The following is a 24,550-nucleotide window of genomic DNA, read 5'->3' as shown; positions in this document are numbered from 1 at the left end:
CACCTCAGCCTGCAGGTCCTTTTGTGCAATGTACTGCAAATGTCATTAAATATTGAATGGTCCATTAGGGGAAGGCAAAGGAAGAGAATGCAGTTTGAGCATTCCAAATCAGTAATTTGAGCAGTGCCTTTTGGGGTCCAGTCTTTTTGGATTGGATTCTGTTTCATCTTTTGATGTGACCTTTCAGTAGTTTTAAAAAAATAAGGTTGGTGGTCATCAAAGCTGGTTCAGAAGGCAAGCCACAGCACTTCAGTGCCTTTATTGGTAGGTTTTTTTCTTTTTGCTTTCTTGGGAAAATTTTAACTCTGCAGGTGGTATAACTCTTATTATCTAACAGCTTTTTTTTTAGGATTGGCAAAACTGAATCTAAAAGAAAGAAAATTATCAGCTTCAATTGGTGATTGACTTATGCCCACAGTGTAAATAAGGGGTAGTTCTTGTTCATTTTGAATATATCTTTTCCTTATTGTATTCTGTGATGTAGAATCATTTGGAAATGAGAACTGGTAGAATGTTACTTTAACTGTAGTTTTTCTATAGTCTGGGCTAATGGGATCGTGTTGTTGATAACCCAAAACAAGAGATAATCCAAAAAAGTTAATTTAACTTGAAATGCATTTTGTATTTTCATTTGAATATGTCTATCTGATGTGTTAATTTTTTAGCCTTTTCATTAATGAAAAATAGTAATTCTCCACTTTTTTGACTTTACACCATTTACATTTGTCCTATATTTATGTGAGGATCACTTCTTACCCCTCCATCCCAAATAATTTATCAAAATGCACATTCGTTGAGGACACAGTTTCAGTCAGTGGTTTTCAAATATGCCTTCAGTCACAATCACCTGGATCCATCTCAGAGACTGACTCTTGGATGGTGGGCTAGCAGTCTATAATTTTAAAAAGGTGATTTTGATCTGATGAATCTGATGGTCTGCCTTACAAACCACTATTGTGTTTTGAATTAAAAGATCTTTTCTTATAGCAGAACCAAAATGTAGGGATGACACATCATATCTACTAGCCTGGAGAAAAAGGATTGATATTTGTAATCAAAGAAATGAAAAGTTGCCGGTATCTTTTTGGTGGAAAATACTGAAAATTTGTGATGGATCATGTTTCAGAATTTAGTTGGCCAGGCTTTGGACCATCTAAGAAATCAGCACATCTAAGAAAGTTAAAAAATTAAATAACAGTAAATAGCCATTAGCAGGAAGGTCTGTAACAGCAGCTTTATTTTGTTGACAGTCACATCTTAGCCACTTGATTAAAACTCTGGGGTGTAAAATTGCCATCTTTAGGCTCCTATGTAAAGAGGAAGTATTCTGCTCCTTAATGGTCAGTCTTAGGGAATAAATAACCTTACAATTTCAGCCTTTCAACAGATTTCACCTCCTGGCGTGAAAATTCTAAGAACTGTTAGAGTTATTCGTAAGTGGATCTTGAAGTGCCATTTTCATCTTGGATGGTTTGACTTTAGACCTCTAGTTTAGTGCGTTGTACCTGACGGGTTGTGACTTTTCACAAGGTGCTGCTTTCTAAGAATAGATGGACCACATTTTAAAAACCTGTTCCTTGCCTTGTTCATTTTTTATTCTCTTATGTATTCTATTTGTGTTTTATTTATACACATTTTGGAGTATTTAAAAATAACTGGTGGTTCTTCGAATTTATTTGCTCACCTTATATTCTTAAATTCTCTCTGATTTGTGGCCGTTCTCTCTGATTTGTGGCTATAACTTTGTTTGGACCTTGATGGCCTGATCTGACTAGTTACTTTTTTATATTTATCCATTTGCTTAGCATAGTTCTGGCATTTCCTGTTGCAGAGCTCCTTGCTGCATTGGCAGTTACATACAAGGGGAAGTTAAGTTAGTCTCTCAGTCAATCAAAAAGCTGCCTTTGAATGATTTTATTTTTCCTTTTAGATGTTCAAAAAACAGTGGCCCCTTACTCATTGATACAAACCTAAAATATTAATAGTACTAATTCCTTTTACTGATTCCCTGTGAAATCTTTCATATGTGATACTGACTTTAAGAATAAAATTATCTCAGTTTCCCAGTACTACCAGGTAATTTTCTTCTTCCAGTTTAGGCTTCAAAGTACAAATCAGAGATCTGACCTGAACCAGCCACAGGTCTCCTTGTAAACTTATGACTGTCCAAACACAAAAGAAAACCAAGCTGCTTAGAGACCTGGAACTTAGATACCTCTTGCTATCAACTATCAGAAAGTAAAAGATTTAATTTAAGTGAGGCATACTGAAGAATAGACTTCCAGGATGGTCAGGATCCTTGTTCCTTTACCCTTGTCTAGGTTTTGAATTCCCATTACCCCTCACCACCCACCCTCCAGTTTTCTCACAATCTTTTATGAATTACTTCTCCCGAGGAGAGCATATTTCAGAACAAATCAGGGCAAGACAGTTATTTTCTGATACTTTGTCAGGCCTGCACCTGGCTTTATTCAAGGCTTCTCAGGAATAAGAGATAATGTGGAATATTATGCAGCAGCAGATACCTGTGGTGCACGATTAACATAGAGATTCTTTGGCTAACCTCAACTGAATTAAAATGTCCAAACCAGGTCCTGGGAATATGTATTTTTTAAGTAAATTCCTCAGGTGGTTCTGATGTGACTAACCTGGGCCAACATCCTGGGGACAACTGAATAGACCTTATATTAAAGATCAACATGAATAGTAAACAACCTGTAAATCACTAGTGAAAGACTTGAGTTATTTTTTATTTGCAGTAAGTACAAAGCACCTTTTGTACATAACTTAAAGTGCCTTTCACCCAAAAAGTTAGTTTGAGGACTGTTTAGCCAAAGAACATTACTGCATTTTGGATAAGAGTATTTAGTTTTTATACAAAAGTTAGACAAAACAAGAAACTTGGGGTTTCTAAACATTTATTTCATTTATTTCACTCCATTTATTTTCAGTGAAAATAGATACACAAAAGTAAAGATAAAATCCTGTAACAAAGATAACTATAATAACATGAATATCCATTTACAGTCGGTAGACAAAGAACAAAACTAGCTATAGGATGAAAGTCTTTTGAGGATGAGGTAGGTAAAGGGAATGAATGATTGAGGAGTTAAACATATATCTCCATATGCCCAGTGGTATATGTTTTCCTTTCCTGAAATCTAGTGGGAATCAACATGGTAGGAGAAATAATCAAATATTAGTAAATATGCTTATAGAGTACACCGTCTCAGTGTGTTAGCATTAGCTGTAAGATCATTTACAGCTGGAATATTAAATTCTGTACAACCTTGTTGTACAGATATCCTATCTTACCCCCACACCCCCGGCCATATTCCTTTGGGTTATCCAAACATTTTTACCAAGAGGCTTGTTTATTTGTAAGAGAATCCCAGTGGACATAACAAATTATAAGAAATTACCTGTTTTTTCTAACTGTTCATCTTTGCTTACATAGGATGAAGGGTTCTCTTACGAGATTGGAGAGTTGCTTGATGTGCTGGGTTCTGGTCTTTTCCCTGCTTCCAGCTAGCTATGAAATCTTTCAGTCTTATATCCCTCATCTAAAGACAGACTAAAGTACTCCTTCCAGGTCTGATATACTATAGTTCTGATCAAATAGAAATAACATTAGAAATGTTTCATAAATATTCTTTATGATACTCGAAATTGTACTCTACTCCAAAAAAAAAAAAGTAAGTCTTGAGACAATACCTACAAATGCTCATTGTTGCCGGTTGTCTTTTCTCAGAATCACTTTTCCCTACTCCTTTCAAAAACCTAGGGTGAAAAGGTCTGTAAAAATTTTGCATTTAAATCCAGTTCTTTATTTCTGATTCAAACCAGTGTTTGCTTTTCCATGACCAAAGGGCAGAAAAGTTCCTACAATCTGCAGTTTATCTGTTTGACCTCACAGAGATGTCTTCACACTTCTGCCTAGCAGGATCACCAGAGGCTCTGGCACACTTGCAGTCCCTGGCCCAACACTGAAGTCCTGCTGGAATCTGTGCTCCGGGGGCTGTGCCGGGTAGAGAGGGCAGTGGGAGGTAAGAGCTCTTCACCCTTCACCACCTTCTCCACCCAGCAGGGCCAGCACACTTTGGTCTACGGCATATCTCCAAGTATAGCATGGTTTTTGAAGGTTCTTATTTTTCACCTTGGGGATGGGGCCACCCAGATTTTGACTATTTGGGGTACATGTAGGTTAATTTTTTTTTTTTTTAATCAGAGTAGGAACTATTTTGAGTAAATGTGTCTTTTATATGGTTCTTATACTGAATTTTTGTGGTCATTTTATCCATCCTTTAATTGACAGAAACATAAAAGCACATTTCCAGTTATATTTTTTCTATTATTTTTTTATTGTAGTAAAATGTACATAACATAAAATTTGCCATTTTAACTATTTTTAAGTATATAGTTCAGTAGTATTAGGTACATTCATGTTTTTAGCAGTATCACCACCATCCATCTCCAGAACTTTTTTCATCTTCCCAAACTGAAACTGTACTCATTAAATAATAACTCCTCACTTCCATTCTACTTTCTGTCTTTATAAATTTGACTACTTTAGATTCTTGATATAAGTGAAATCATATTGTTTGTCCTTATGTGTCATATTTTTGTAAGAAAAAAAGCAACTGTCATCAGATTGATATGAAATGGAACTTAATTTACATTTGGCTTACTTTCATCAATGTCTAATCATGCAAGTCAAGGAAAACATGGTCTCTGCCCTCTAAGATAAGGACAGGAAATTATACCTTCAGCAAACAAAGCTATTTATATTTTTATTATTCTATACTAATATCACATCCATTTTGAGGCCAGTTTGTATTTAGTTTGGAGATGGTTTTGTTAAATAGCTATGATTTAGAGCTGGCATAATTTAAAAATAACCAAGGACTTGTTTGGGACTAGAAGGAGCTTAGGTGAATGAGAAAATTGACTTTGATGTTACGGTGTTTGGTGGACTGTTGGTATTGTGCAGATAGAAAAACTACTGGCTTTGGATTCAGAAGGCCTGTTTCGGAGTTCAAGTTCTGTTACTTTCCAGCGGTGTGATCTTGAAGACACTCTACCTCCCTTGACCTCAGTTTCTTATCTATAAATTGCTAGTGATGGACCTGGAATATTTTGAGTTTCTTCTAGCTTTATCATCCTAAGCATTAAGGTTGCAGTATATGAAAACAGGGTTGAGTATTAGTTTCTAACCTATCTTGTTACAGAAAAGAATTTGTGATGACATAAAATTCAACAGTATAATGTAAATTTAAAATGGATCAAAAGAAGACATATAGACAGCAGAGTGAGTATATGGCACAATTTTGGTTTTAAGCTTTCTAGCAGCTGTTTTATGCAAAGAGAACTTTTCATGGACACAATCAAAATGTCCATGAGATAAAAATAAGCCAGTTGGATAGAAGTACCAATGTAGTTGTCTCTAATAGTGTAAGGTTTAGGAATCATTTCTGGGTCTGACCAACAGTTAAGCCACAGTAAGGATTAATAGGCTTTTTGGAAGCCTACCTAGAACATTTGAAGTCACGTCCTCTTACCTTTATTCAGAGAAGAGCCTGGTGTTTGCTAAGAGCTTTAGGAAATTATTTTGACTTTGTTCTAAGGAACAGATGAGTGGATGACCAAGGCCCCCAATTTTTATTCTGTGTAAACTCACCAGAAGAGTTTTAGCTTGAAAGCATTATAAGATGAATAACCAGATTCTAACCTGAGTAAAGCAGCTATAGAAGTGTTGCTTTTAAGTACTGCTACTTCCCTATCCAGCCTCCAAGATAACTTTTCTGCAAAGTGAATATAATAGGGCATCTTTTGGCTTGTGGGAATTTGTTTATAAACCAGTTAAAAGTTGAGACGTCTACCAGAGCAGAAGAAAACTAAAATATAACTGTGTTTTATTCTGCTATAGATTGTTCTACCATAAGACCTGTCCCACTGACTCTGTTTTCATGCTAGTACTGTAGGGCAAGTTCTATATGAACATTAATAACCAAGGAGTCTGTGTTGGGCTTCTGTAGTTTGACCTATAACCAATTGCTGCCTAGAGTCAAAGATCAAGGAAAAGATAATTTAGAAAAGCAAACAATTTGCTGTGATTTGAGGGTAGGTGGGGTTACCCTACTTGAAGGTGGAATAAATGGGAAAACTACATTTGGGCCTTGAATAGCTAAGATCATAGCTGTAGCAAAATTTTTAACCTGGGGCTTCAGAACTCCAAAGATACAACTGTTGTTGGTTCAGTATGTTGGTTTCCTTTGTAGTTCTCTGAGTTTTGTTTTATGCATTTTGAAGTACCCTGAGAAAGAGATCCCATAGGCTTCATCAGACTGCTAGAGGGATTTATGATACCAAAAGGAAAAAAAAAAAACAAAACACCTTGGAACCCCTATAACTTGAGTTAAAGCAAAGAGGTTAGTGAGCATTAGAGCGTGCCCTTCAGAATAGTCCCTGAACAGTGCTTGGATACAAGAAATCTTGCCCAGATTTTTTTCCTTTGGTTTAAGTTTTTTAATCGGCAGTAGACAGTAGTTTTCCTTATTTCCCTGGTAATTTTCCCAAGTTGGTTTCTTTTCAAAGAATCAGAAAGACTATTAAATGAATCCAATTTTAACACCTGCAAATTTATTCTTCAGTGTATTTCAAGCTCATATGGCTCTCTAGTATCAATATTGCTAGTAGTAGCCTAAGTGTGAATGTGTTTTTCTGGCAAGGAGCAGATTTTCATTTTAATTGACACTTTCTCTTATATACTAAATCTTGGATGCCAAGAGCTTTCCTCACTAGTAGTTGTAAATGCTAAATCTATACTTGACTTCACCACCTCCTGTCAAGATAAATACAAGCTTTGTTTCCCCTCAAAGGAGTTCAAGGGATAATTTAATTGTTGGCCTGTTTGGGGAGATGTTGTTTTCAGCCAGGCATCACATGGATCCAACTGCAAAAATTTTCAGTGCCTAAAGCAAAATCAGCTGCCTTTTTTGTTCTGAAACATGTAGCAGTTGAAATGAGGATTTTAGGATTGCTCACTTGTTCTAAATTCTGTGACAGAGAAGTAGCAGCAACACAACCATTAGTACTCCAAGTGGGAGTGTGTTCTGTCCTCCAGGTTCATTCAGAAAGTGTCTTATATAGCTGAGAGAGTTACTTAGATAAGTATCCCTGTACTTACAGAGATATAGGAACACAGCTTGGCAGTTTGGGAGCAGAGGGATAATATGATTTAATGAAAATCATTTTGGGGAACTCCCTGACGGTCCAGCGGTTAGGACTCTGACCAGGGCCTGGGTTCAATCCCTGGTTGGGGAACTAAGATCCTGCAAGGCAAGCCATGTGACCAAAAAAACAGGAAAAAAAAAAAAAAAACTGGATGTGTGCCTTAGAGCTCACAAACTGACATCCATCTGGTGATTCAGATCTCTTAGCTAAGGCACATAAAGGTCTTATAGTAAAAAAGGGTGGTAGGTTTATTGAAATTCTGTTTTTAACTAATTTAAGTTTTTTTGCAGATTGCAGGGAAGGTTTGCTTTTTTGTTTGGGATAATTCATCTAAACTTTGGTGTTGAATTTCATTAGTGGGAGCTTTAACATAGGATTTCTTTGTGTCACCACACAGTTTTTATGTGCCTGCCTTCAGTTATGTTTGTGATCATTAAAGTAACCTTGTGAAGTAGTAGAGAAGTTACCTTCATTTTATAGATAAGGGACTCAAGGCTCAGACAAATGAAATATTTACATTTTTGCATCAATAGTAAGTTGCAGAGCCAATAATGGATCCTGGGTCTTCTGATTTCCTGGTCCTGCATTCTTTAAACTGTGCTAACTATCCCGCTTTTAAAAGAACAAATGAGACACAGTTGCAATCATACATACTCCATTTCCAAGGGAGGATGGATTCATTCTTATGGATTCAATAATATATTGACCTTAAATTTTCTGCATAAAATTAACGAGATTCGGAGCCTGTTTATAGAACATACTTGAGGAATGGTGAGAACTAGAAGAGTCCGCAGTCCTTGAGGTTTTCTTTGATGATAATATCTGTAACTGCATCAAATACAAATTTGACATTCTGTGTATCTGTAGCACAGGTCATGTGACTGTAGATTTCTTTGACATCTTTTCTCATGTTGAGGTCAAGGAACTGACTCTTGATATAATTCCCTGCATCCTCATAAGAGTTGTTCCCTGGTTTTCCAGAAAAATAGTGAAGAAGTGGGATAAATTAGGCTTTCTTAGTTGCTCACTTACTTTTTAAGTGACTGATTTGATCCTCAAAATGTGTTAGACAGTTGTGGTTGGGGGTTTAGTTTTGGAGGGTGGGTCCTCTCCTCTCTTGCACTCCAGTGTTTCACACTTGAGCAAAGGAATTGAGGAGAGAGGTGTCTCTGTCTCTTTAGACACCTTTGATTTCTGGCAGGTATCATTTGAATAATCAGCAGTTCATCTGCATTTAATGTCTGCTGTATTCCAGAGATACCTGAATTTAAACCTCTAACTGAATACTCCAGTTTCTCAGGTTAGACATCCAAATACCTCTTGGACATCATAAAACACATAAGACAATATTAAAGAGATAAGGGATCATCAACTCAGCAAAGCAAAGGAGTTACTACTCCTTAAAGACAAGTTCCTTAATATAGGAACTTCTTGGTATAGGAAGTGAGGCAATTGCCTATCATTACTATGAAAGAATTGTCTCTAGCCTTTGGCACTTACCATCATACTCTGGAAAACAAATGCTGAGATGGACTTTCTTGATTTTTTCCTCAAAGAGATCCTTCTTGTTGAGAAAGAGGACAATGGAAGTGGCCGCAAAGAACTTGTGGTTACATATGCTGTTGAACAGGTGCAGTGACTCATGCATACGATTCTAGTGAGAGGAAATACCATCAGAAATATCAGATTGGGCTAATGGCATACCTGTGTGCTTCCTGTTGTTGCTGTCCTTGAAGAGACCTGCATTCCAAATGTAAAAGGAAAGATAGGGAACAGCTTATCTCCATTTAGTGTGGTAGAGTAGATCCAAAGAGATCTGACTTCCTTCTGATCTTTGTATCAGCTGTATGATTTGGAGGAAATTACTGAGCTTTTCTGAGTCTCTGTTTCCCTATTTCATAGGATTATTATGAAAGTTAAATGAGATCGTGTGTTTGTAGTGTCCATGGTGATGATGTTGTTTAGTCACTAAGTCATGTCTGACTCTTTGCAACCCGATTGACTGTAGCCCTCCAGGCTCCTCTGTCCATGGGATTTCCCAGGTAAGAATACTGGAGTGGGTTGCCATTTCTTTCTCCAAGTGTCCATGATAGTAGCTGGCATATCGGTGTACAATAAATGTTTTGGAAATCTTTGGCAGCCAGGGCACAGGTAAGGACTTTGATATCCTTAAGGCTGCTGATTCAGGGTTGAAACTGGGTGCCAGTTAACATGTGTCCACTTCCATCTCCAGGATGATTTTGATAGGTTTCTGTTAGACAGTCCTAGATCTCAGTTTGGGTAGGAATATAATAGGGATTATTTGGCCCTAGTGCCAAATGGTAAGGGCTAAAAAATTTTCCAGTGCCACACCACAAGCACTTCTGCCTTGTTTCCTTTTCTGATCGCCACTTGGAATGAGTGAGAAGTAGTGCTGTTACCTGCGGAGTCCAGAGGTTACCCAGTGCCCCCAAAGCAGCCTTTTTTTTAGGGAGCAGGACTTTAGGGTCTTGGAATGTGCTCTTAGCTGACTTGGGCTCAATCTTTTCACCTGATAAATATAATTTCTAACCTTCGCTCATTGCTAACACTCCTACAAAATCCTTTAAGACCTTGTAAACTTTAAGGTTAAGGACAGAAGAGTTCTTGGAAAATGAATGGCTCTCTAAGACATTTTGGCTAGAGGATATTCAGAGTGCTGTAATGTGAACCTGAGGCACTAAGGAGAAGGCAGAAGAACTGGAGCAGGGGGTCGGAGGGTAGAAGCTTTGTCTTCTGTCAGTTCCCTGTGGGCCTCCATTTGTGGAGCAGATGTTTATGTGAATTTGGGGTTTTCCATGCCTTTGACATCTCTGTCGAGGAGCCTGGTGGGCTGCAGTCCATGGGATCACTAAGAGTCGGACACGACTGAGCGACTTCACTTTCACTTTTCACTTTCATGCATTGGAGAAGGAAATGGCAACCCACTCCAGTGTCTTGCCTGGAGAATCCCAAGGACGGGGAGCCTGGTGGGCTGCCGTCTGTGGGGTTGCACAGAGTCGGACATGACTGAAGCGACTTAGCAGCAGCAGCAGTCTAAAACTCGGATGCTACCTGGATGGGCTGACAGTATTCTACAGAGCTTCTGTCTTGTAAAACTCTGTAGGCTCAAGAGAACCACCCTCAGGTAGCTCTCCAGCTGCCAATTTAAGTGGCATGTGAGAAACCTGGTTTGCCAGTCTCTCTGTAGTCCTGTTGACACGGAGTATATATTTAGGCTTCCAAGTGAGTTTACTAGTTCAACCCTTCTATCAAGTTGCATAAAGATGCACATCATACACTGTTCTGCTCTGTCATTTTCACCTCCTTCACTTCCATAGGCAGCCTGCGAGAGTACTAAGTGTAACTCTTCTGCTTTGCCAAGTTAATGATCACTTATCTCTCTAGTACTCAGTTTCTTTGATGAACTGTTTGATGTCCCAAGTAGTACTTGGATGTCTTATCTGAGACCAAGCTCTCAGTAAATCTGGACCTCTAAAGTGCTAACCTAGAACCTGCAGAAGAAGTATTTCTAGAATTATTTGCCTAAGACATCGATTGCTAGAAAACTGCTCAACTATTATTGTTAGCGGAGATCACCCAGGTTGGGCCATTGGAGTGACACAAAGCTTAGAGGAAGGGTCATGGGGGATCGATCTATCAAAGCTGCTTGGTGCAAAAGTCACTCACCACTTCGTCATCTTCCACCAGCACCATATCATAGGCGCTGAGGGCTGCACAGAAAATGATGCAGGTGACTCCCTCAAAGCAGTGGATCCACTTCTTTCTCTCTGATCTCTGCCCTCCCACATCAAACATCCTGAGAGAAAAAACACCTGTTCTTAAATGTATACCCAACGTATGACCCACATGCACTTGGTATTTACCCCAGAGAGATGGCCATCTTGGGGCCAGTTAGCAGTAAGATGGGAAGTGGAGAGGAAAGCGGGGGAAGTAGTAGTAGTTCAGACTGGGCTTTAGTGAAGGCCAAGAAGCATTCCTATTCCCCCTTTGGGGTATCTGACATGTTCTGAGGGAACAATGTACTCACCTGAAGTTTAAGTCCTTGACAGAAAACTTAGTCTCAATGATGCCTGTGGTTTTGACTCTGGATCGTAGCACATCTTGTTCATTAGGGAGGTAGTCAGGGGCCGTAATTCGGTCTAATTGATTCAGGTAGCTGGAGAAAAGGGATTGTCAATTGATATTAAATTTTCCACAGCCGAAGTCAAGAAGGGTGAAGAGTGTTACCCAAAGGCATATAACTGTAATATGGTGATAGAACCAGCATGAGAATCTGTATTATTAAATCTAGGAGTGTTTACTTCAAACCCTTTTCATGTATCCTTACAAAAGGAAGTTAGGTCATCAGATAACTTTTCCTTATGTTTCATCTGACTACAAAGTTTTCTAGACTTTTGAATGAGACTTGGTGGTTTAAATCAAGGGTCCCCAACCTCTGGGATCTAATGCCTGATCTGAGGTGGAGCTGGTGTAATAATTATAGAAATAAAGTACATAATAAATGTAATGCACTTGAATCATCCTGAAAGCATCTCCCCCTGTGCCCTGGGTCCGTGGAAAAATTACTTCCATGAAACTGGTCCTTGGGAGCTGCTGGTTTAAATGGGTGTCAAAAGTTCTATTAGGAAGCAGGAGTAGATTAAAAGGGATTTCAGAAACATATGAGACACGAACCAGTGCAATGCATAGACGTTGTATATCAAGTTGGAGGGAAAACATTTGAGATAACTGAAGAAAGTTGAATGAACATTGACTTGGATATTTGATGACATTAAGGACTTACTGAATATTTAGGTGTGATAATGATGTGACTTTTTTTTTAGGAATGTATTTTTAGAGATACATAATGAAATTTTTAGGATGAAATGGTATATCTGAGTTTACTTCTAAATAATCTAGTGGGGAATATAAAATGAAACAAGAGTCGGCATCAGTTGGTGACTGCTGAAGCCAAGTGATTGATTGTATTCTTTTGTGTTTGACAGTTACCATTAAAAGTTAAAAAAAAAAAAGACATATATGAAGTGCGATGACAGAGAAAGAAGAAAAGTAAAGGTTTTTTTTTATATGCCAGGGCTTTTCACATTTAAGTTCTCATTTAACCTCATAAACCTTCAGGTTTCATATCCCATTTTCCAGATGAAGGAAAGATCCAGAAAAGTTAAATAACTTGTCCAGGACAAGAGGCATTGTGGGTGTATTGTAAAAAACCTTCAACTCTGTGGTCAGATAGACCTAGATTTAAATCCTAGCCTCTGCCATTTATCTGTGTGGCTTTGGGTAAGTTAATTTATTTCTCTGAACCTCAGTTTTTTTCCTCTGTAAATGGGACTGATAAAAACTACTATCTACCATGAAGATATATTGTGCAGATTAAATGAGAAGATGTACCTAATGCACTGAGCAGTGTCTAGGCCTGAGTGAGGGCTAGAGGGACAGTAAATGATAACTTTATTATTAGACCAGGTGATAGAACAGTGGCTAAATCCGGATCTTTTTGATGCTGAAGCTTATGCCCGTCTGTGAGACCGTGCTGTCTGTGTAGGATTGATACTCTGTCTACCTTATATTTTGGAAGCAGCTTTGCAAAGTTGGTGCTCTCTAACCCCTGACCTTTGCCGTGGCAGTTTGTGTCCTTTGGCACCTTGACATAAGATACTAGGGGTGAAGGAGAGTTTAGGTTAGTGACTTAAGTAGAGCCTGTGTTGCACTAAAAGGGCCATCATGAATCATGTCTCCTAAAGGAGTATATGGCAGAACTGTAGGACTGTATTAGTATTCATGATTCTGAAAGAAGAGGCTCTGTGTTTGACTTAAGACAGGGACTGAGGCTGTTAACAGAGCATCTCTGTTTTGGATTTTGAGTCTTCAGCTTTGTAGGCTGCAGTGGACCAGTGTTAAAGCAATAAATACAGAGTGAAGGGAACTGGGGCAGAGGTCTCAAAGGCATTAAATTCAGAGCATAGTAAAACACTGTTCAAAGCCTAACAAGACAGGTATACAGGCTGAATTCAGTCCTTGGGTCTCCATTTTTCAGGGCCGGAAAATTTCAACTGGCTGAGATTTCTCCCAGAATGTTGCTGACACTTCATCCCACCCTGCCCCCAGTCAGAGTCTTACTAAGATGCTGAGTCATTGAGCTGGTACTCTGCAGCTCTGTCAAAGCAGGCTTGCACCCCACCATCCTTCCACAACTTCCTGATAACCTCCACTAGCTCAGGAGGCATGGTGCCCTCTTCAATGGAGTCAGCCAGGTTGTTGAGCTGTCGCCCATTATCCTGTAAGGCAGAAACCAGGATCAGAATTACATGGGAGTAATGACTTTCCAGGAGGCTTTTGGGAATTCTGAAAGGAATGCATTTTGCATTCTGTCAAAGCCTCAGGTGGAGGCGGTTTCGACAAAGATTCTAAGTGAACACACTGATGAGTTTCTGAGGGTGCTTCTGCGATGTGAAGGGTGGCAGTTCATCCAGCCCTGGGATGTCTGGTGGATAGCAGAGATCCCAGAGGCTTCCTCTGAGGTGTTTTCATCTTCCATCCTTAGTCCAAATGTGGGGGTCCTGCCAGGAAATGTGGGTCCTCTGCCTCAGGGAGATTGGTTTAAAGACCAGACTGACCATGAAGTGGACAAGATGGCAGACAGGAACTCAACCTCTTTGTTTCTTCAATTATTCAAATCTAGGAAAACGATAATACTTGAACTAGGGATTTAGCTTATGAAAGTTCCACACTCAAGGCATAGAACCTGAGGGGAGCAATTTAAATGGTAAAATAAGACAAAAAGGCAGAGGAAGCTGAGAGCAGATTTTTTAATGAACACTTACTAAGGTAAGAACTGCATGCCTTGCTAGGGCTGAAGTAAAGATTTGAAGCTCAGCAAATGAGCTTCCCTAGTGGCTCAGATGGTAAAGAATCTGCTTGCCAATGCAGGAGACTGAGGTTCAATCCCTGGGTTGGGAAGATCTGGAGAAGGGAATGGCAGCCCACTACAGTATTCTTGCCTGGAAAATCCCATGAGAGAGAAGCCTGGTGGGCTATAGTCCATGGGGTTGCAAAGAGTTGGTCACGACTGAGGGACTAGCACTTTCACATTTTTCAAGTGGGATTTTTGTGACATAAACCTTTTTCTGATGCACGTTTTCTCATAGCTTGTTGGCCACTGGTCTGCTTCTTCTCCTCATTAGCCTTTATTTCCACTCTTAACCATATACCATTAACCACGTACCACACAGCTCGCTTCAGCATAGTCAATGCCCAGTGTGGGCATGGCCCGGATGATAGCCAAGATGGATTGCAGCACATTGCCGTAGATGATGGCCTTGTACTCCAGGCATTCTTCTGGCGAATAGCCATCCTGATGAATAATCCTGCAAGGGGAAGACACCCAGCCATTAGTTGGACCTAAATAACCAGACCTAAGGGATTGTGAATTGGGGGGGATTTAAAGGATTATAAGAACCCAATCTCTCTATTCATACTGCTGTCCCAGAGTGGAGAGTGAGGGACACGGGGCATGAAGATAAGGGACATTGGGAATAAGGTCCTTTATATTCTTTACATCTGGGTTCCTAAAGGCTTTAAAGAGCCCTTTATCCTCGACCTCTACTGATTCCACTGACTTCACCCTACCTCAGTCCTGTGGGGTTTTGTTCCTACTCACTTCATCTGTTTGACGATAGTGCTCTTTCCTGACTCCCCAGCACCTGCAGGGAGAAATGCTTATGCTTCAGATTTCCACCAGTTCTCCCCAACCCTCCAGTAGATGGCCTGTGAGAAGTCTAAGCCACTGCTCACTTGGGAGCCTTTTTAGGGGAGAACATACAGGGATGCTTACTACCTCAGTTTGTACCAGCCTTGAGCTCAGGCCATTTGATCTGGGATTGGAGGAGAGTTTCTTAGCATCTGCATTGTTGACATTTTGAGTGGATGAGTTTTCTGTGGAGGGCTGTCCCGTGCCCCCTGGCCAATACCCACTAGAGCCCAGTAGCATTCCACTCTTCCAGTTGTAACCACCAGAAATGCTCTCGACGTTTCCAGATATCTTGCGGTAGGGGTGCGGGTGTGCAAAACCTTGTTGAGAACCACTGATAGATTCAGGCAAGTTCCTTCCACACAGTTTTGCTTTGCCTGTTTTTTCTCAGGAGTGATCTTGGAGCAGGATTGTGGAGAACTCAATCACTTCACTGAAACACTTTATTATCTTGCTATTTCCCTTACTGATTAAAATGTTCTTATATCCTCATTCACACTTCACTCTCCCTCCATCAAAAACTGCATACCCTTCAACCCTCTCCCCCAGTCTATACTATCCCTGATGCCTTAATACCCGCCCCCGCCCCGCTTCCCCACTCCACCACTTATCCTGTGCTTGGTTCCTCTAAGCTTCTTGTCCTGAATGTAGAAGAAAGCTGCTTAGGCTTAAAAGCTCACTCAGTGGCCTTGCTGTCTCTTTCCCCTTGGTAGCCTCCTGGGCTCCTTGAGTCTACTTAGAGAGGTGTGCTTTTCACTGTGTCCTTAGTGCTGTGCCACAGATCAGCTGAGGAAAAGGAGGCGCCTTAGCTTGGGGCTCTAGTTCCCAGGCACCTCGTGGGCTTGGACACCCAGCCAGCCAGTCTTCTGCTATAAAGATCTTAGCTGCTCCAGCTTGCCTACCTAGAATCTACTACCACTGGGGCTTTTTCTAGGCCAGGTTTCCCAAACTCTGTTGTCTTAGTTCTGTTTACAGCCATGATCAGTTTGTGACTGACTGGGGTGCTTTTCTTTTTTCAGCACAAACCTGTGATCTGCTTAGGAGCTCATCAAGCTCCTGAGCCTCCCATCTGGCAGGGGCTTTAGAGGCAATCACGGAATAGAAAGCCAGGAAAGGACTTCTGTAAAGACTCCATTCCTTCCCACTCAGGGCTCCCCACTTCTAATGTTTTTAAAGATTTCTTTTTTTACTGGAAGCAAGGAGAAGGAACCAGTAAAAATCATATTCCTGAGTCTACATGACACTAACTATATGGTAGAACTTCTCTATCCTTTGAGTTCATTGACTCAGAGTTCTCTGACTGCAGACTTAGTTAAGTGTCTTCGAGCCCAGAGTTCATGGTAGTTGCTAAGCTGTTAGGTGTTAGGTTTGGTAGATTTGGAGATGGGTGGGTCCACCCTGGCCCTTGCACTGTTCTGGTTCAAGGAAGAGCAAAATGATTCCAGAGCAACTTTGGTAGAACATCTTGGGGTGGCTGTGCTCAGCCCTAGAGCTCCTGATCCCCTAGCCTGAGACTGCATGGGGGAAGGACAAATAACCTTCCATCCCTCCTCCCCACGTGGCAGGCTAGAGCCCACCTACCATCCAGGATAAGCGGGAAGGAGCAGTACCTTCTCCTCTGGCTCATCGTCCCATCTCGCTCACCCAGCAATAGCAGCTTGACAGTCTTGGCTTCCTTGTCAGCATCCTCCTGCAGCTTCTTTTCTAGCTCTTTGGACCTCTTGGCCAGTTCTTTGTCTTCGGCACTGGCTCCACTCCCCATCTTTCATCCGTCTCCTCCTCAGCAGCTTTCTCCAGCCCTTAAGCTTCTCCTCCAGGGTTTCCTATCTGAGAGATGGGAAGATAAGGAAAAATAAATTGGGATCGAGTATCAGTTTCTTAGTCCTTCTAAAAAGCCAGTCTGTAGGGAGCTGGGTGAAAGAGCAGGTGCTGTGTGGCACCCTGCCTGCCTTGCCTGAGACTCCGTATCCCAGCCGCAGACCTACTTAAGTCTAGGGATTGTAGCCTTTATATCTAGCGGTGTGATGGGCTAAACCAATTAAGAGCTCAGTATGACAAAGGGCAAAGACTCAAGTGTTTCCGTAACTAGGGAAATTATGTCCTGGATTCTGACACAGGAGGTTGGGATGCAGATACTGGAACTCTCTGGAGTAAGATAATGGTTGGCTCCATACTTTGGAAGGGCTGATCTCCTAAAAGTCTTTTCCTAGATACACTTGCATAGAGCTAGAGATTAGAGGTGCAGAGGAAGCTCTCCCCATGTTGTGACTCCAGAGTTCATGGTTTCAAGGCATCAAAGCACTGCTTCCATCATAGCAGGCCGGTTCCTGGCAAGGAATCTGTTTAAGGGTTTGCCCTTTTTTGGAAAGATTAGAAATGTTCCCTCCAGCTCCTCCAGTGGCTGCTGCACTAGGAAGCTATTAGCATTCCTTTATGTTGGCGTGTCTCTTTTTACATCCTCCTGTTATTACCAGTTAATCACTTCATTATTATCGGTTTTACAAATGGGTTTCCCCAGACCGAATTCCTCCCCTTGGAGGTCAGGTACCAAATCTGATTCATCTTTGAATACTTCAGATCTTGTGGTTTATTTGTGGATCCTCCATGATGGTTTGATGGATGAAAAAAGGAAGGAAAATGAGTATATGGTAGAGAGAATGGGGATGGTGGTGGTTTATTCACTAAGTTGTGTCTGACTCTTGTGACCTCATGGACTGTAGCCTGACAGGGTCCTCTGTCCACTGGATTCTCTAGGCAAGAATATTGGAGTGGGTTGCCACTTCCTTCTCCAGGGGCTCCCCAACCCAGGAATCAAACCAGGGTCTCCTGCATTGCAGGCAGATTCTTTACCACCTGAGCTATGAGGGAAGCCCAAGAATGGGGCTGCTTACCCATTAAACTCACCTGAGGCCTATCTTCACTTGGTGCGTGAACTTGGTATTTATTGTGGAGGGTTTGTGTTGGAAACACAAAGTGTGTTCCAAAGTGCTTCTTTGGAAACTAGACTTCTAGCCTCTGGCTCTTCAAACGTCAGAGCAACCCTTCCTCTGGCTCTCATCCCAGCTGCCCCTTCCTAGGGAGAAATGAGAGTGTGGCATCCTAAAGTTGCCTCCCAGACATATTGAAGACTCTCCATTGGTCATCTTTCTCTAGGCCAATAATTTAAGTTTACTTAAATGAGTTGCTGTGGAAGCTCCTTAGAGGGACATACTGTAGAATATCGCTACCCAAAGTGTTGTGCAAGGCCCCGCACACATCACCAGGGAGCTTCTTAGAAATGCAGAATCTTAGGGCTTAGCACAGACCTTCCGATTCAGAACTTGAATTTTAACAGGATCACAGGAGACTGTAAGGATGCTAAAGATTGGAAAGCTCTGCCCTAGGGAGTACGAGAGAACCATTTTTTCCCCCTCAGACTGGCTAAATCATAAGTATTACCTGGGATGTTTGTTTCTGTATTTCATCAAATATTAGATGGCACTGATTGAAAGATCATTCTGATTTAAAAGATGTTAATACGTACATGTTTTTAAAAGAGTGTGTTTTTGAATCAATAAGTTCCAGTTGTTGTTATTGTTTAGTTACTAAGTTGTGTCTGACTCTCTTGCATCCCCATGGACTGTAGCCTGCCAGCTCCTCTCTTCTTGGAATTTCCCAGGCAAGAATACTGGAGTGGGTTGCCATTTCCTTCTCCAGCAGATCTTCCTGATTTCGGGATTGAACTCACATCTCCTGCATTGGTGGAGAGGGTTCTTTGCCACTGAACCACCAGGGAAGCCCTGTGTTCCAGTAGTAATGCCAACCCCAGAGCCTGAGAAACCGTATTCTAAATTAACAGAGTTTGAAAAATCCTGATCTAGAACAGTGGTCTCAGCGTTTGGTATAGATTGGAATTTACCCAGAAAGCCTTTTAAAAAATACTGATTTAATGAGTCTAGAGTGCAGTCCAGGCATGAAGAGTTTAAAAATTTCCCAGGTGATTCTAACATACAGCCAATGTGGAGAGCCACTGACCTTGAAGGATTTAACTTGCTTATTCCTCTTACAGTGGAATTGTGAAGCAGTGGCCAGGTAGACTGAGAAAGTGGGAGGTAGAACCTAGGTCTCCTTGCCTGCCAGGTACTCTAAGCCATCCTTAATCATCATCTTTCTTTCTACTGCTTCTTGCCTGCATATCTGAGAAGCCCTGGGCCTTGGGCCCAGACTCTTGGGGCTGATGAAGAAGAAGGCAGCCGCCAAGGTGCCTTCCACAGTGATCATCTTTTCCCAATCAGAAATTGGCAAGTGCTTACTGAGGGAAAACAGAAGAGTCTTTGAAATTGTTACCGGCTTGGAATCTTGGCTATAAAGTTTCAGTAATTATACCTCACCAGCCCTGCCTAACCTACCCACAGTATCGACAGCGTATACCCAGGGCAGAGCTGTGCTGCAGCCTGCACTGTTCAGAGCAAGGGACCGCTGGGAGCTGGGCTAGACAGTTTACATGGTTCATCTTGGTTAACTCATGCTAACTTCAAGGTAAGTGCTCTTGTCCCCAAATTACAGACCAGATAACTGCGACTTGAGGGTTAAGTATCAATAATTTGTTCAAGGTCATATAGCTTAGTAAACAGACCAGGGGATCTTTATTTCCACTGCCCCATAAAAGCAGCCACTGAAAGAATGTTGGGCAAAAAAGACAGGCAAATGCATGAGCTCAATAACGGCCGCACTTGTATTGTTAAAGGAACCACTAATTTGTTTCACAAATGGGAAAAATGTTTATGCTTGTTCCTTTTTCATCTGGATTTCCCTGGTGTCTCAGACGGTGAACAATCTGTCTGCAATGCAGGATACCTGGGTTCAGTCCTTGGGTTGGGAAAATCCCCTGGAGAAGGGAAAGGTTACCCACTCCAGGATTCTTGCCTGGAAAATCCCATGGACAGAGGAGCCTGGGGGATACAGTCTATGGGTCACAAAGGGTCAGACATGACTGGGTGACTTAACACTTTCACTTTCTTTCTCATCTACCACCTCTGCAAACTTCTGTGCTGCTTCTGCTTGTTTCCTAGCTTGCTGGGCTCTCAATGTCCACTACTAACCTGAATAAGGGAACTCCTGTACCTCGCCTGCCCTCTTAATTGTGTAGACCTGCTGCTGTACATGGACCACCATGATGCTTCCTGTCTCCTGTCTTCAGCTCCTGTGCCTTTCCTGTGGCTCTTCTCCTTTATTATTGCATTTAGGTTTAATGTCCTGATGGAGTCAGTAAAGCATGTAGGTGTTATTCCCATTTTAGAGGTAGTGAACTGAAGCATGGAAAGGTGATCCTCATGTTAATAAACAAGTTAGAATCAGCCAGAGCTCAGGTGTCCTAGTTCATAGCCCTTATAACTGAAACAAAATTTTTATCTTCTTTAGCAACAACTTCACTGTTTGAATATTTGCATAACCAAATTATTCTGAATGAAAGAAAAAAAAATCATCATTTTCCACTTAAGTCCTGCTTTCTGAGTTAAGAGGAAATCTCAATATCTGTCTTATACCCAGTGGTAGGGATTGTGGGTAAAGCCTTATCACCCAGCTGGAGTTTGGGGGCAGGGCCATGAAGAAGGAGGAACTTCCTTCAGGACCTTACAGTCCAAAGGAAGAGATGGTGTAAATTCACAGAGAAACAACATAGTTAAAGGAACACTCCAGCTAATGCTGGAGAATTCAAAGCTGTTTAAAACCTAGCCACGATTTCTGGTAGGAAAGACAATTAAACACACATCTCACTGGCAGATGGATAAATTCTATAGTAGAAGAAGGGAGGAAAATTATAAAATAGACTTTCAGCAGAAAAGCAAAACAACAGAAATGGAGGATAGGCACTTGGAGGAGGGAAAAAGAGCATGAGAAAAAGCATGGAGACAAGAGGTACAAAGTGTGCTTGGAGAAGACTGGCAAGTTTGATGTGATGGGACTGGAGTAAAAGTGAAAAGTGCATGGAGGGAAGAGCTGGGAGATGAAACAAGGAAAAGTGAGGCTAGCCAGTGAAGGGCCTTGAATGACAAAGGTTTGGCTAAAGCTCATTGAAGACTTACAAACAGATATGGTTGGATACTGCTGCATGTTGCCATAAACAATGCTGGGTGGCTGGGTGGGGGGCTGGCTTCCGATAGAAGCTGAGAAAAAGAGCTGAACAGCTTGATTCTAGAAGGATCTAGGCATAAGGTATGGTTTGGCAAAGTGTCATGGCCAATGATCTCTTTGAGGCTGCCGGTGTTCTCTCCCAGGCCTACCATCTGCTGAGAGTGGTCTGGCCTCTGTAGGAGGCTGACATCACAAGTGAGCATCAGGCAAGAAGATAAGCAGTTCTTCAGAGATGAGTGCATTGTCAGTGAGGCCTGGGGCTCAGGGAGAGCCATTCAAGAAACCATCTTGGTTCCAGGCTAGGAGGTAAGGAAGCTTGTTTCAAGCTAAGGAAGATCTCAGAGGCTCAAAGACAACATTCGGTCCCTAACATGAAAACAGCTAGAGGTTGGAGAGAATGACTCACTCCTTCATTTCCTGAACTGTTCTAGATAGACAGTGAAGTCCCACCAAGATTCTTGCTGATAATGTGTAGGTGGGGAGAATGCTGCTTAACTGTAATCAGTGCAGACTTCTAGCAGGGACAGCATACCAAAAGGCCTAGAAATAGGGAGGATTACAGGGTGAAGGGTGTGCTGTAGATAGGACTAGGGAGGGAAAGGAAGAGACTAGTGGACTGGTTAGCCTTGCCACCTACGGGCTGGTTAGGTAGGTAGGTCTGGATTAAGGGGGAGTCCTAAAAAGACCTGGTTCAATGCAAGATACCTCCCCATAAAACTATGTCAAAATTTGCATTATATCAATATAGATGACTTCCCAGGGACTTCCCAGGTGGCGCTAGTGGTAAAGAACCCGCCTACCAATGCAGGAGATATAAGAGACATGGGTTTGATCCCTGGGTTGGGAAGATCCCCTGAGGAAGGGTATGGCAACCCACTCCAGTATTCTTGGCTGGAGAATTCCATGGACAGAGGAGCCTGGCGGGCTATAGTTCATGGGGTCACAAAGAGTCAGACACAACAGAAGTGATTTAGTGCAAGCACAATATAGATGACATTCTGCATGGTTTACCTGGTCCTTGATTTTTAAATTTTTTTTTTTTTTAGATTTATTTTATTATTCATTGTTGAGAGTGCAGCAGCCTCAAAATTCTTAAAGGCTCCCAAACCAATTTAGTCTAGGGTTAAAACACAGAAGAGTATTAAGTGAGTGGGGTGTAGAGGCTATTAAAGATTTTCATAGACTTCTGTTGCTTTCCATTTCCTTGATTATAAAAATAATGGATATGCATGGTAGACAGTTTTTAAAATGCAAGTAAACATAAAGAAGAAAATAAATATAACCCATAATTCCACCACTCACAGATAATCATTTGTTAAATTTGTTGATGTGGTTATTTTCTATGCATATGTGTCACTTAATTAGGACCATACTGTATTGTACAGATTTTTGCACCCATTTTTTCCACCCTAATTTTACATTGTAAACATTTTCACCTTATTAAGAAATTCTTCAGAACAATTTTTAATGGTTGTATTTCATTGTGTGCATATGACATAATTTAAACATTTTCCTGTTGTTGGGCTTTTAAGTTTCCAACCTTTCTATGTGATAAACATTGCAGTTATGAACAATTCTGTGCATATTTTTCTTGCAGCTTTTTTTTAAAGAACAAATTCCTGGAAGTGGAATTACTGTGTCAAATAATATGAACCTTTTTAAGACTCTTGATTATAGGTTGCCAAATGCTTTCAGAAAAATTCTACCAGTGTTTACAACCACCAGTAGGACATGTGTGTGTCCCATCTCACTATTACCCCCTTGCCTGCTTTAGGACTCTTTTCCCATTAATCTTTGCTTATTTGATGGGTTAGCATGGTTTCTCCTTGTTCTCTTTTTAGTTTTATCGATTCTTTGTGAGGTGAACTTTTCCCCCCTTGTTTACAGAGGCCTTTTTTTTTTTTTTTTTTTTAAGTTGTCCAGGGTAAAGAGCATTAGGCAGGAATCAATGGAGGCAATACCAGATTCGGGTAGAGAATAGGGTTCAGGGTCCACAATCCAGTCTGGGCGGATGGAGGAGGAGGCAGAGTTTGGGAAGGAATTTGGCTGCAGGGATGGTGAGGACTGGGAGAAGCTGGACAAACAGCATTAATACAACTGGGTTTGGGGGACAAAGGGCTCCCACAAGGTGGAGAATAGGAAAAAGACTAAGCTGCTAATACATTAGGTCCTTTCCCTCATAGGTTTCCTTTAACCCTGGTGGTAGGATTCTCTGCCACTTGGGAGTAGGGGTGCTGGTTGGGTGGGGTATCTGCAGTCCCCAAAATAGCCCAACACACCTTCTTTATAGGCTACAGGTGAATCAACTGAGTGTGTACAGGGGACCGAGGCCAAGGACACAGCAATAATAGGAAACATTGAGTGTAACTAAAGCCAGGCACTTCTGTTACTTCATTTATCCTAACAGCTTATAAAGTAGGGTCTCACACTCATTTTATAGAGGAAGTAGAAGAAGCACAGAGAAGTTAACAATATTCTCAAGGGCAGTCAGGAAGTAGGTGGAGTCTGGAATTGAACCTAGGCATTCTGGCTACAGAGCTTGAGGTCTTGACCAACAAGTACACAGATAAATGTGGGAATGGGAGCCAGAATTGCAGGGCACACCCTGCCCAGCTACGCCTGCCTGAGTAAGAAAACAGACGACCTAGAATAAGAATGCGGGGAAGGGCTTCAGCTAAAGGAGAATCCTGGGACTATAATAATAGCTATCTGTCTTTTATTGGGCACTGGCTTTTTGCCCAGCATCGTGCAAAGGTGCTTAACGTTTAATTCTCACAATAACCCCTTTGAGTGAGGTACTGCGATTACCCCATCACTTTACTGGTGAGGAAGCTGACGCACAGAAGTTACCCAAGACGCTGCCGGACGGATGCGAAGTGGCGGCGGCCCACGTGGCGCCCGGGAGAGGGAAAATGGCGAGGGCGGGGCCGCTTAGCGGGGGCGGGCCCGGGCAGGGGCGGGGCCACGGACCTGGCGGGGCCTGGGGCTGCGGAGGAGAGCGCCGTCGCTGGGGCGGCTTTGGTGGGGTCGCACCTGTTGCGTGACTTCCTCACGGTCCAGCTACCGGAATCCGACCCCGAATACCGTGAAAGTGTGGAGAGAAGTCCAGACGAGTTCCGGGTCCCGCTCTGGGGAGCACGTGGCCTGCCCGCCTCCCGAGTGCCGGGCTTGGGGGTCGGGGCTCCGGGGTCTACAAGGCCAGTACAGCGGCCCAGGTCGGCAGGGGGCCCGCCTCCAACCAGCCAGCAATTTTGAAAGACTGTCTTACTTCTCCCATCTCAGTGCCAGGGCAGGGGCCCTTGGAGCCACTTGGCAGGGTCTGGACCCTAGCCCTCCTCCCCTCCCTCGTGACCGGCTTTCCAGGCGGTGCAGACCCTGGCGGACAGACTCCCTGGTTCCCCACAGGGCTCGGGCAGCATGGCCTCAGGTGAG

General features: G+C 42.0%; 2 protein-coding genes across 4 annotated transcripts in view; one reads left to right on the top strand and one right to left on the bottom strand.

Moving 5' to 3' along the window:
* The first annotated feature begins 3,787 nt into the window (after window positions 1-3,787).
* AMPD2 (adenosine monophosphate deaminase 2) overlaps window positions 3,788-24,550 on the top strand; it is a 32,296-nt gene continuing 11,533 nt past the window's right edge. The window contains exons 1-2 of one of the 3 annotated variants that reach the window (XM_061410914.1): window positions 3,788-4,046; window positions 24,401-24,545. In XM_061410914.1, the coding sequence (XP_061266898.1) occupies window positions 24,536-24,545 (10 nt within the window). In that variant the 5' untranslated portion in view covers window positions 3,788-4,046; window positions 24,401-24,535. Of the gene's footprint in view, window positions 4,047-8,884; window positions 9,276-24,076; window positions 24,546-24,550 lie in introns of those variants that run through there. The other 2 variants (XM_061410913.1, XM_061410912.1) reach the window with 2 other exon arrangements.
* Window positions 7,993-16,830, bottom strand: GNAT2 (G protein subunit alpha transducin 2). The gene is made up of 8 exons (XM_061410920.1): window positions 16,649-16,830; window positions 14,915-14,957; window positions 14,480-14,621; window positions 13,375-13,532; window positions 11,282-11,410; window positions 10,921-11,050; window positions 8,734-8,887; window positions 7,993-8,202 (listed from the first exon to the last, which is right to left on the bottom strand). The coding sequence occupies exons 1-8, from the start codon at window positions 16,764-16,766 to the stop codon at window positions 8,012-8,014; spliced, it is 1,065 nt and encodes a 354-aa protein (XP_061266904.1). The 5' UTR covers window positions 16,767-16,830; the 3' UTR covers window positions 7,993-8,011.

The sequence above is a fragment of the Bos javanicus genome, chromosome 3 (genome assembly GCF_032452875.1).
Source record: "Bos javanicus breed banteng chromosome 3, ARS-OSU_banteng_1.0, whole genome shotgun sequence".
Taxonomy (NCBI): Eukaryota; Metazoa; Chordata; class Mammalia; order Artiodactyla; family Bovidae; genus Bos; species Bos javanicus.
This window is presented reverse-complemented; position numbering and strand designations above follow the sequence as displayed.